Source organism: Lutra lutra, chromosome 8 (genome assembly GCF_902655055.1).
Source record: "Lutra lutra chromosome 8, mLutLut1.2, whole genome shotgun sequence".
Lineage (NCBI taxonomy): Eukaryota > Metazoa > Chordata > Mammalia > Carnivora > Mustelidae > Lutra > Lutra lutra.
In genome coordinates, this window is record NC_062285.1 from 119,162,567 (window position 1) to 119,175,972 (window position 13,406).

Below are 13,406 nucleotides of genomic sequence, written 5' to 3' on the forward strand. Positions count from 1 at the left end.
CTCTGCCTGCTTGTAATCTCTGCCTGTCAAATAAATACACAAAATCTTTTAAAAAAATAAAATAAAATCTAAATATCTAAAATAGATTCCTGCTCTTCACTCTCTTCACATACCCCTTGGGTAATCCATAATTTTTGCTACTATTTTTGTGCACCAAGTGTTTTTCAAAGCTAGTGCTCTCCTTTGAGTATCAGACTTGTGGGTTGAATTGCCTACTTCCTGATGTGTCCATTTTGATGACACTCTAGTACCTCCAACTCAACATGCCTAATCTGAATTTTTCATCTCTCTCTCTCTCTTTTTCTTTTTTTGTGTGTGTTTTTTTGTTAAGTAAGATCTATGCCCCACGTGGGGCTTAAACTCATAATCCTAGATCAAGAGATCCATGCTCTAGTGACTGAGCCATCCAGGCATCCCTCTTCAAACATTCTTATGTGGATTAAAGATGTCTATAAATTTTTTGCCACTCTACCTATCAGGAGATGGAGGTCTACTTCCATTCCCCTTGAATCTGGGCTGGCCCTGTGATAGGCTATGACCAAGAGTATACTGTATAACTTTTGAGACCAGGCCTTAAGAGGTCTCCAGGTTCCATCTTCACCTCTTGGAACATTCCTTCTCAAAACATGGACATCATGGTGTGCGGAAACCTGAATAACTCTTAGAAAGGCGGCCCTCATGAGGAGAACAGAGGTCCCTGGCCAATAGCCATTGCTGAGCTCCTAATACCAGCAGTTCTACCTGCCAGCCATATGAATGAAGCTCTTCTTGAATCCTCCAGCTGTACTCAAATTGGCCCAGCCAATGCTGTGTCAGGTCATCCCTGCTAGTTCTGAGCAGGTCATGAGCAAATATGCAGTTGCTGTACTAGGACTGTAAGTTTTGGGGGTGGTTTGTTATGTAGTAATAGGTAATAGGTAACAGACATTTCTTATCCTCATCCTTCTGAATTTCCTACCTCAACAAATGGTGCTGTTCTTCTTCGGATTGTGCAAGCAAGAAGCGGGAGGCATCTTAAATTCTTCCCTCACCCAACATATCAAATCTTACAGAGTCTTACTTCTAACTACAACTCAGACTTAGCATCCTCTTCCACTCCCATGGCCACCACTGCCTGACCATTTCTCACCTGAGTAAATGCGGTACTAGTTCTCTCTGTCATTCCAGTTTTTTCTGGAACATTCTGTCAAAATTATTCTTCTAAAATACAAAATCTCTTCATGTTACTTCTCTGCTTAAAATCCTTTAATGGCTCCTCTTTCTTTTCAAGGAGAGTTGGGGTTCCTTACTGAACCTCACAGTTAGATCTCTGCTACCTTCATTAGCTGCTAACTCCCTCAAAGTGCACCCCCCCCCAATACTGATGTCTTTCCCACCTCCCAGGTTCATCCTGCAACTTGCTATCTTCTTGCGTTCCAATGTGTAGTTTTCCAACATGCCTTCAAAAATGTAGTTTGTAGGGGCGCCTGGGTGGCTCAGTGGGTTAAGCCACTGCCTTCAGCTCAGGTCATGATCTCAGGGTCCTGGGATCGAGCCCCCCATTGGGCTCTCTGCTCAGTGGGGAGCCTGCTTCGCCCTCTCTCTCTGTCTGCCTCCCTGCCTACTTGTGATCTCTCTCTCTCTCTCTCTCTTTCTCTCTCTCTGTGTCAAATAAATTAATAAATAAAATCTTTAAAAAAAATGTAGTTTGTGGGAAATATTCACTCAATTAATTCTTTCTAGTCTTACAAGTCTTACTAGTCCTACAAGCCACTTCTTGCCTAAAGGTTCTGTTGATACTTCTGACCCAGCACTCATGTAACCATGTCATCTGTTGTGACTGTTCTCTGGATTGTCTTTTCCTTGAGGACACAATCAGGCTCTAATTCATTTTTCTGTATCAAGTTGCTATCCCACTCACAGCATATTGTAGGAGCTCAATGAAAGTTTATCACCTGAATGAATAAATATACAGAATTGTGCTATCAAAAAAGCTTCATCCTCAAGTAGATATTACTTGTATCTACTTAGTTCCTCATTGTTGAAAGGGGTCAGCCAGGCATGGCTCCTTTTATCAGCTGTACTGGCCCTCACAATTCCTGCTGAGCACACACATGAGGCCTCTGCCATGCCTTCTGCCTCCACATGCCCAAGCTCATACTTCTGAGATGCGGGATATGCGCCATTCCTCCCAATCCATTCATCTCATTTGATTCCACTCTTGCCCCCCTTAGCCACTGCTTTTCCTGCTCCACAAGGCTACATGGCAGAGCATGGTGCTAAAGAGCCTGGGTCCTGGAGTAAGACTGCCTGGTGTAACTCTCACCCCCACCCCTACCTGACTGAGGAAACTTGGACAAGTGACCTATCTGTCCTGTCTCAGGTATCGACCTGCACTCAATAGACACAAATGCAGAGAGCCAGCCATTTATGGCTCTTTTGAGAATTAAATGGTATTTCAGGTAAATAGTGGTTGCAACACAGTAAGTGCTCAGTAAATATCGGCTCTCTTGATCTTATTCTGACTTTGCCATCTCAGATCAGTTCAGTGAACGTTTACTGAGTGTCTATTGCATGCCAGGTATGGGGTTGGGGGGATGGCAGGTACTGTCTGCACCAAGTATATCAGAGCCCTTGGGATTTAATGGACATTATTGTCCTCCTGAGGACTTGAACTCTTCCTGACTATGGTCCTGCTCCCTCATCCACTCAGCTTGTCTGTCTCTTCAGGGGAGACCTAGTTCCTTTCACAAGCCATGGTCCCAGAGGCACTTCCTATGAAACCAAGAAAGAATTAGCAGTGACCAGATACCCTCATATCTGGCCTTCAGACTAAAGAAACATTCACTCATTTGTTGGTTCATTTATTCACTTGACAAATACATTGTAGATGTTAACCATGTATTCGGCCCAGGACAGGCACTAGGGCTACAATGGTGAGCAAGACAGGGCCCTGCTATCAAGAAGCTTCCAACTCTGGGCAGGGGAATCTGGTTTCAGGGCAGGCTGGAAGGGTGAGGGTGCCACTCCCAGAACCAGAGCTCCCTGTGCTCCCAGAACCCATCCCATATCCCCTGTGGCTCAGGCTACCCTTCTAGGAGCTTTGTTTACACCCTTGATGCTTCCACCAGAGTAACCCATGAATTCTTATTGCTGGCCAGCATCCAAGTGCAGCTTAACAATTTCAGCATCACACAGGCCTCCCAGTTCCCTGATTAGGTGGAATGAAAGAAAAGGAAGTGGGAGCCAAGACCCTGGTCTGACCAGGCCACCATTTTGATGAAGATTGGAGTTCTCAGGTGAGTGTTAACATGTTTTACGATCTTCCCCATTTTTATTTGTATTTCCTTTAGGGTCTCTGGTATGGGAACATTCCCTTCATTTTTATGACCTAAAAAAGAATGTAGGGTACCCTGTGGTACCCAGCCAATTAAGTCTGTATTCTCTTTCTTCACCATTCAGAGTTACAAAATGACATGTCACTTTCCTACAAGGTTGCTATCAATTCTGCTAGATGAAATAATATTTCCTTCATCAAAACTTACATTTTAGATTTGTTTATATTCTGCTTTTTTAGCAAAAGACTGGAGGTGGTTTATAGGAAGTAAGAATAGTATCAGAGAAACAATGGATCTTGGAACACTGCATTAAAAAAAAGAAAGAAAGAAAGAAAAAGAAAAGAGAAAGAACAGTATCAGAGAAAATTATAAATTGAAAAAAATTTTTTGATGGGAAAATTTCAGTATAAACAAAAGCTCTGGATCCAAAAGAAGAACTGGATTTCAGATAAGTGGCCCACAAGTTCTTACTCTATTTTTATAATTCAGTTTAAAACTTTGCTCTGTACTTTCAGGTAAAGTGAAAAGAGAAACCCATTTGGGCACCAAAAATCCCATCACTGGGGAAGGGGAAACATACCAGATTCTTTTTTTTTTTTAATTTTTAAAAAAGATTTTATTTATTTGGTAGAGAGAGATCACAAGTAGGCAGAAAGGCAGACAGAGAGAAAGGGGGAAGCAGGCTCCCCGCTGAGCTGAGAGCCCGATGCGGGGCTCCATCCCAGGACCCTGAGATCATGACCTGAGCTGAAGGCAGAGGCTTTAACCCACTGAGCCACCCAGGCACCCAACATACCAGATTCTTATGGGAAGTAAAGCTTCTCATTCAGAAAGACAATTTTCACTTTGGGTTTCAAATAGGGGACACTAGGCTGGAAAATATATTGTAACATCACTCAAAAGAAGTTCAGGGCTACTTAGGGCAACATCTTAAAAGGCCACTCAGTGGCAGCATGTCCGCGAGGGGTGACGTGGCCCAAGCCCTTAGCTCCCACCAGCTTCAGACCTGGACTCTGCAAAGGTTCTTTAATATATCCCTTGGGGCTATTACTGGGTTTGGGACAGGGAACTGAGCAGTCAGGGTGGGAAGAGCCCCACTAGGAGGGGGACCTCAATGTAATACTAAAGAAATTGGATTTGGCCTGAAGGGAAGTCCTTAGAAGACTGTCAGCAGGAGAATGATGCCCTTGTGTCCGTATATTAAAAAGAACACCCAGCAACATGTAACAAATACCAGGAGCGCCAAGACCAAGGGCAGGAAAACTCATCAGAGAGGCCACTGGAGAGAATCAGATGGGAGGTGACAAAAGCCTAAAATAGGCAGACACAATGGAATTGGAAAAAAGGCTCAAATGTGAAAAAAATGTCACAGTGATTGAATCAACTAGGCTTAGAGGATACTCATTAAATGTGTTGAGATTAAAAGCTCTCGTGGGGAAAAGGCTTCACGAGTTACTACTCGGGGCAGCTGGTAGAGGCTGCTTGCAGTGCAGTCCGGGAAAGGAGTGTAGGGCCCGGTCTAGGCTCGGCTGAAAAGGATGCTGGGTTAGTAGTGTCCATCATGGGGGCAAGATGGGAGGATGCTGGCATGCCTGGTATTGACCTTCCGAGTCTCTGGCAAAAGCAGCACAACAACGTACTGTGTGTTTCAAAATGTGTACACTGCGATTCCATGGATATGAAGATCTAAAACGGACAAAACTGATTTATGGTGATGGAAGTCAGAAAAGTGGTTCCCAGGGGCAGGAGGTAGGTGGGTTACTGACTGAAAAGGGCAAAAGGGAGCTTTTTTGGACCTGGGAGTATTCTGTATCTTGATCTGGGTGGTTATTATATGGGCGTACACATACATAAACATTAATTAAGCTATATGCCCTTAAGATGTGTGACCTCTATTATATGAAGGTCATACCTCAATGGAAAAAGTGGGGGAGAAATTCCTCCATGGCCCTTTGTGTGGCTGAGGACATATCTTAAGATGTAACACGCAAGTAAACATTAGTCACAATATGTCTTAATACACATGACACTCACCTGAAGGCAAGGCATGCTTTTACATCTGTTCAGTTTCCTATACACTTTGGCCATTTCTTCTGTAGTCTTGTCCGTGTTGCTAGCTGAGAACACGTGGACTATAATGAGCTGATCCGTGGAGGACAGCTGGTGGCTTATAAGGTGATCATACTCCAGGTCTGTCACCTCAGGGACGCTGTAAGTGCTACACTGGCATGTGCCCCCTTCCTGCCCACACAATGTCTTCCTGAGGACCACAGGACAGAGCAGCTGAGGATCAAACCATGCATCCTTGTTCTTAATGGGAGGAGGAGGAAGCCTAGAAATGTAATGGTAAGAAATCATGTTCAAAGAAGTGAAAGGACAGAGGCATCTGGGTGGCTCAGTCTGTTAAGCAACGACCCTTGATTTCAGCTCAGGTGAGGATCTTGGGGTCCTGGGTATTCAGTCCCAGGTTGGGCTCTGTGCTTAGCCAGGAATCTGCCTGTCTCCCTCTCCCTGCCCCTCTCTCTGCTTGTGCTCCTGCTCTCTCTCTCTCTCTCTCTCAAATAAATCTGAAAAAAAAAAAAAAAAAAAGAAAAAAAGAACTGAGAGGACAGAAAGAATATCACTTTAGAAGAAACCAAAGTGGCTACTTTGGTAAAGCATTTAAGTTTAATTCTGGATAGAACTTTATGTGCCAATGTGCTAAAACACTTTTCAATACACTGAAAGAATTGAATGTAAACCTTTTCAGTTACATAAACACCTGTGGCTCTGAAACAAATATAAGCCTTATGTTCAGAGGACTTAATTAATCTAAATGATTGCAAGTAATTGACCACTAAGAATGAGACTTAGAGTCTTAACTGTAGTTTGACAAATGCAAGAAGAATGCATTAAGGTTGGTCTGTGAGATACCCATTTATTCCAGTCTCATAAATGGGGAAAACTAATGCTCAGAAAATTCAGTAATTTGACTAAAGCACCCAAGTAGTAACTGACAAAGCTGGAACTTGAACACACGTGTATTTTTTTTTTTTCTATTACAATGGCCCACTGACTGGAGATGAAACACCTACAGCATACTTTTGAGCTGATTGGTGCCTATTAATAGAACAGATAAACCATGTAAGCCAATAGCAAGAATGCAAATCAGAAAGCTAAATTTGAATCTGTATTCTGTCCACTAACTCTCAACATGACTATAAATCTTCTGATTTCTTTATACCTCAGTATTAACATCTGTAATGTAGGGATAAGTTTATGTTTCCACAAAACTTCTAGGGAGGTTATGAGGCTTATAAAACCAAATCTTGCGAGTTTTAATTATGCTTAAGGAATTTTTATGTGATACTGAAATTTGTTAAATAAAATATTTTAATTAAGTTGTTTAAAACTGGCATTCCTGGGGATGCCTGGGTGGCTCCGTTGGTTGAGCCACTGCCTTCGGCTCAGGTCATGATCCCAGGATCCTGGGACTGAGTCCCGCATCTGGCTCCTTGCTCGCCGGGAACCTGCTTCTCTCTCAGCCTCTGCCTGCTTGTGCTCGCTCTCTCTCTCTCTGACAAATAAATAAATAAATAAATAAATAAATAAAATCTTAAAAAAAAAAAAAACTAAACTAAACCTGGCATTCCTGGGTAACTAGAAGAGTCTTCTTTAAAAATTATCATTAGAATATTCAGTATTGGCTTCATTTACTTTATGCTGAACCTGAGGAACTTAGTAAATGGGGTAAATGCCCAGTTATGTTTGTTGAAGTTGTGCTTTTCGAAAAGTCTTGATGCTTCCCCTTGGTAGAAGCACATTTCTGAGAAAAGATGATTATATATTTCCTTGTGATAAGAAAACCCACACATGTAAATATAATGTTATTTCAGTTCTCACCTTCATGCCCTACTAGATCTATTTTCAAAATATTTTTTCCCCTTCTTGTCATAATGTGTATAAGTGAATTTAAATACAGACCCACTCAGAAATGGATCTTCTTTTTTGGAAAGAGAGGCAAATAATTTCAAGAGAATACTGTTGCTCTGAAACCTTCATATTCTTAGTAGTTCTGTATTTGTAATAATAAAAGTCTATACATGTGTGTATCAGTGTGTTCATGTGCTAGCTTACATACGAAAAAGTGAAGAAGAAAAAATAGCTTTGTACATACCACTCTGCTTTATCAAATCTTAGTATTTTACTACACTTGCTATATATATATATTTTTTTCATTTTTATAATTTCAGATGCAACTTACAGCCCCAAGGACGTCTCCTGATTTCACCCAATTTTACCCCTGATTTTGATGTATGCATTCTCATGTATGTTACCCAATATGTCATAATCCATAATCTATCAGGGTTAAGGTTTTTAGCTGACAGCAACAGAAACAAACTGGCTAATTTAAGCAAACAAACAAAAACAAAGGAATATATTAAAAAACTCAGAAAATCTTTGGAAAGGTAGAAGAATCAGGCTTGCAGGGTCCACTGACCCACGGGAAATGTCCCAAATTGTGCTGTAAAACTTGCCCACTAGGGGCACCACAGCCATAGCTGATGGTCCTGCTGCCCCAGAACATGGTGGTGAGAGCCTCTGGGGGCCCTGTGCCCCCGACACCCCTCCCTGCCTAGAGGGTTGGGCAGCCCTTACAGCTGCATGAAAATCTGGGGCAGGCTTATCGTACTAGCGGTACCTGGGTCATGTGCCTGGGCCCTAGCTTCAGAGGGGACCGAGAAAGCAACAATCTGGAGTTTTTGCCATCTATAGTGAAAGTACACTCTGCCTTGGCAAGCAGGGAGTCCCTAGGCATAAAGTAGGTTCAGATGCTGGATGGTCAAAACAAACGGCAGATGTCCACGATAAAAAAATTCATACACCCTCTTGGTTATGGAAATATGGGTAGTTTCTTTCCTTTCTTTCTTTCTTTCTTTCTTTCTTTCTTTCTTTCTTTCTTTCTTTCTTTCTTTCTTTCTTTTTTTAAAGATTATTTACTTTAGAGAGAAAGAAAGGAGTGAGGAATGAGTGGGGAGTGGCAAAGGGAGAAGGAAAGAGAAAGAATCCCAAGCAGACTCCCTACTGAGTGCAGACCCCCCCCCACCACACCAATGCAGGGCTCAATCCCACCACCTATGAGACCATGATCTGAGCTGAAATCACAAGTCAGATGTTCAACCAACTGTTTTTAACTATTGCAAACTGCTGCAATGAAATTTTTGCACTTTCCTTCTTTTGTATATAGGGCTTTTATTTTAATGTAGTTAAACTTAACGCTCTCCCTTATGTTTCTGTTTTTTGGTGTGTGTTTGGTTTAAGAATTTATTTTCTACCACAAGGCGATGAAAATATTCTCCTTATTTTTCTTCTAAATATTTTATTATTTGCTTATTATATTTAGCTCTTTAGTCTACCTGCAGTTTATGATGGGAAGTAGGAATCTTCCTACTTAGAAGGAAGATAGGTAGGTAGATTATTATCTATCAGTTATTATTATCTACCAGTTATATCTATATTATTATCTACCAGTTGTCCCACCACCACTGACTGAATAACCCATTCTTTCCTAACTGGTTTGTATTGCTATTTCTGTTTTATATCAAATTTCCATATTGTCTGGGTCTGATTGGGGCTCTCTATTCTGTTTGATTGATCTAAATAGCCTGATGCCAATATCACGCTATCTTAGTTACTATTACTTCCTAAAAAGTCTTTTTTTTTTTCAAAGATTTTATTTATTTATTTGACACAGAGAGATCACAAGTAAGGCAGAGAGGCAAGTGGGAGGTGGGGAAGAAGGCTCCCCACTGAGCAGAGAGCCCGATGCTGGGCTCAATCCCAGGACCCTGAGATCATGACCTGAGCCAAAGGAGGCTTAACCCATTGAGCCACCCAGGCACACCCCCCACAAAAGGTCTTGAAATCTGGTAGAGCAAATCCTCCCACTTTGTTTTTCCTCTTCAAATATATTAATGTTATATCTAGAGTTAGTTACCTTATACCCCAAATAACACATGATTTAAAAAAACACACAACTTTTAGCATGCATGATTTGGTACACAATATGAGTGATAAGGGGACAAGAGACCTAAGAATACCACCTTTGCCAGTGGCTGCACAGTAGCAGAGAGCTCTGAGAGCAGGATGCAGTTACCATCAAATAAACCAGGAATGATTGGAATGAAGGTTCTGATCTCCATCCTGTAAAGAATAGGCTACTAGAGGTCCCAGCCCCAGTAACACCCTCTTGTTTTCCCATGACCACTTACTCTTCATCCCCACCTTTGTCTACGAAGCCTCTCACAGGTAAATATGGAGCACACCAACATCAGGGCCTCTGAAGAGGCATTCTGAGCATCCCTGAGTAATTCCGATGGATCAGCTAGTGTACCTGTCAACCAGGACTAAACCACGCTGCTTGCTGGCCTGAGGACTTGGTCTACAACATTCCTAATATTCATGGGGCAGGATGCCACCCCACCATAATTGGACCTGATTTTGACAGTGAAGCCTTGGAGTTCTGGGTAGGGGCAACTGAAAACTCACCAGGCAGGAGGGGCAAACAGACAGACAGACAGACACACACACACAGACACACACACACACACACACACAATGCACTCACTCAAAGTACACTCAATATACAGACATGCACATACACCACAGATAGATGAGCCTAGAGTCAAAAATCTGAAAACATATCAAGAAAGCTAATTCTAACAAAGATAACCTAAAAATCAATAGTGAGAAGATGGATTTGATCTAGACAGAATTAAAATAATAGAACAAATCTAAAAAGCACTTATAAACAGGGATGTTTAGAATTCTCAGGATGGGGCGCCTGGGTGGCTCAGTGGGTTAAGCCGCTGCCTTCGGCTCAGGTCATGATCTCAGGGTCCTGGGATCGAGGCCCGCATCGGGCTCTCTGCTCAGCGGGGAGCCTGCTTCCCTCTCTCTCTCTCTCTGCCTGCCTCTCCATCTACTTGTGATCTCTCTCTCTGTCAAATAAATAAATAAAAATCTTAAAAAAAAAAAAAAGAATTCTCAGGATGAATAATGGTGGAAAAAATAATTGAGAAAAAATTAGGGGCGCCTAGGTGGCTCAGTTTTTAAGCATCTGCCTTCAGCTCAGGTCATGATCCTGGGGTCCTGGGATCGAGCCCCGCATTGGGCTCTCTGCTCAGCGGAAAGCCTGCTTCTCCCTCTCCCACTCCCCCTGCTTGAATTCCCTCTCTTGCTGTCTATATCAAATAAATAAATAAAATCTTTTAAAAAAGAAAAGAATTCAAAGACTCCCAAAATATTGACAGGTATAGAAAGTCAATCTGAATTTCTTAAGCACACAATAAAATAGTATATTTTCTCACTAACAGGCTGGTTTATATTAACTGTCTTACATTGGACATTATGGGATGGTGGACGGTGCTAAAAACTTAACATGCTTCATCCTATTTAATTCTTTCACAGTCTTGTGAAGTAGGTTTATTATCCCCGTTCTATGGATAAAGAAACAGGCTTAGAGAGGTATGCAATTGCTGAAGTCTCATAGCTAATGTTCTCTGCTAGCGTGTTATCAGGGTGTTATGCTGTTTTCCCTCTGCCTGGTGTCAGCCTGTCCTCCATGCACAGGATTTGTCTGGAAATTGAACTAGAGCATGAAACCCATATAGAGAAGTGATGCATGGAAGATGGATTTTCTCATTCATGGTGCTTAAGCCTTTATGCTTATTTCAAGATTTATTTGGAGTCCAATTGCAGATTTAAAAGTTTCCATTAAGTTTTTATAGAAATAAATGGAGCCCTTATTGAATTAATATTAATCTCTTCAGATATCATTGCAACACATAACTGAGTCATAAAAGTAATTCTACATTTAAATGTGAAATGACTGGGTTTTGACTTTTCACAGGAAATTTAAAAGTCTGAATAAACATCTTAGGCCTGCCTCACACAGTGTCTGTTTGCTGCATCACTGCGGATTTTAAAGGATTTGGTTAATTTTGCTACTTGTACCCATTTCTGGCCTGGGGTCAAGGCCCTCCAGGATCTGGTGTCAATCCTGGTTATCCTATTTTCCATACCCTAAGCACCAGGAAAACCAAACTGCTCAACATTCTTCCAACTTGCCTGCACTGGCCCCTCGATATGCCTTTGCTCAAATCCCTGCTCTGCTCACCAGCTGTGTCTTTGCAAGGTGATGAGGGTAGCATGGGCTTAATTATAATTGCACCCCTTAGGTGTGTCATGAGAATTCAATTAAATCCTGTAGGTACAGTGTTTTGCACGGTACCTAGTGTCTAGTGAGTATTCAATAAATGTTAGCCATCCCTGACATTATTAGAACCATCACCGTCCTTATTATACATCTCCCCCTGGAGTACCAGCTCTCCCTACTTGCATTTCCCAATTCTCCTAATCACTAAAAACCTTATTCAAAGGCTCCTGGGGAAAAAAAATCCTTTCTAAAAAAAAAAACCTCTCTCTTTCCACAAAATTTCTTCAGCCTTCTATCTCTTCTGTTCTGATAGCACCTACTTCCTTAGTTTCCATTGATTAATGGTATTCATTAATACTTTGAAGTCTTTGGAGGACAGGGACCAAGTCTTTGTGTTGTTGACTGCCACATGCCTGGAAGGCGGCAGATGACAGTTTTTGGTTGAATGAATTCCCATGTGCAGGTGTCAGGTAGGACTGCTTGTTTAGTGGCATTTTTGAAGTCTGCTGCCAATGCTTTGTTTATTGTTTTTTTAAGATTTTGTTTATTTATTTGAGAGAGAGAGAAAGAGAGAGCATGAGCAGGGGGAGGGGCAGAGGGAGAGGGAGAAGCAGACTTCCCACTGAGCAGGGAGCCCATCGTGAGGCTGGACCCCAGGATCATGACCTGAGCCGAAGGCAGACATTTAACCGACTGAGCCACAGGTGGCTCTGTCTATGCTTTAAATACAAGAAACATTTACCTCATGGCATTTGCCACTTTAAATTTATTGTTTTCAATAATGTTACTGAAGCAGTACTAGGACTGGAAATCCTAGGGATTTTCACACTGCTACTCAGTGTGAATTCCAGTGTAGAGACAACCTACCCCCACATCCGACACCCCTCGCCTCCCCCCTGCCACCTGGACCTGGAAGGAGGTGACACCCAAGGTGGGAAGCATCCCTGTTTGGTAGTGAGATTCAGAGGTACAAATGCATAGAGAACCTGGCTTTTTATGCTGATGAAGAAAACAAGGACACATTTCTCTCAGAAGAACTGTACAAGAAGGCAAGGGAAGCAACAACTCCTGGCCCTCATTTACCATCACCAAACACAGAGTCAGGAGTTTTCAGCCCAAATATAGGGTCAGGTTTCAAATATGTGCTCCCCAAAGAGATGAAAACAAACTTGAGTCTTGATTCCTGATTGATTTGAATTCCTCTTGGGAAGCAGGGTGGAGAGAACTCAGATACTTGAATCTAGGTATATAAATTTGTCCCACTTTTAGGAAAAGTATTTCTTTGATAGCACATAAGTGGTGAGACCTTAACCCACCCTGCTTAGAAAGCACTCCTGTGTGAAGCAACGTAACAGGTCTTGCTTGGCATTTGTAGGTGGACTGAATGAGACATCCATCTGAAGCTCTTTTGAATATAAACTGTACTATGAATTATTAAGACAAATGAGGCCGGTACCTGAAGGACGGATTGCTGCCTGGGGTCTTCTGGGTGCGAAAGAGAGGCACAGGCTTAAAGACACCTTTCAGTTTTAGGAAGGTATTCCGGTATCGAAGGTACTCCTTACTCTCATTTTTTTCCTCTGCACTTTGTTTCAGAGGAAATCTTGCTGATGAGACTTTTTGTTTCCTGATCCCTTTTTCTGGAAGCTTGGGCATTTTGTCAATGTGCATGGAGTCTATTCCTGAAATGTAAACAGAATATACATCACTGAAAACCTTTAGTGGACCAAGGTGCCAGTAGGCTAAGCTGTCTGGGTTACGTTGGTTGCAATAATCTGAACACTCCTTCACCCACTTACAGAAGTGCCTTCTGTTGGTTCTCTTATTTTAAATGCACTTCCTGGTTGCCCAGGGCATACACAGCATCTGCATAATTCAGAAAATGTCTAGGT

General features: G+C 42.1%; 1 protein-coding gene across 2 annotated transcripts in view; it reads right to left on the bottom strand.

Annotated features, from left to right (window-relative positions):
* LOC125106157 (uncharacterized protein C3orf20 homolog) overlaps window positions 1–13,406 on the bottom strand; it is a 134,849-nt gene that overhangs the window by 24,973 nt on the left and 96,470 nt on the right. For both annotated transcript variants that reach the window (XM_047739816.1, XM_047739817.1), the window contains 2 exons: window positions 12,971–13,196; window positions 5,352–5,649 (listed from right to left, as the gene is read on the bottom strand). In XM_047739816.1, coding sequence (XP_047595772.1) covers window positions 5,352–5,649; window positions 12,971–13,196 — 524 coding nt within the window. The remainder of the gene's footprint in view (window positions 1–5,351; window positions 5,650–12,970; window positions 13,197–13,406) is intronic.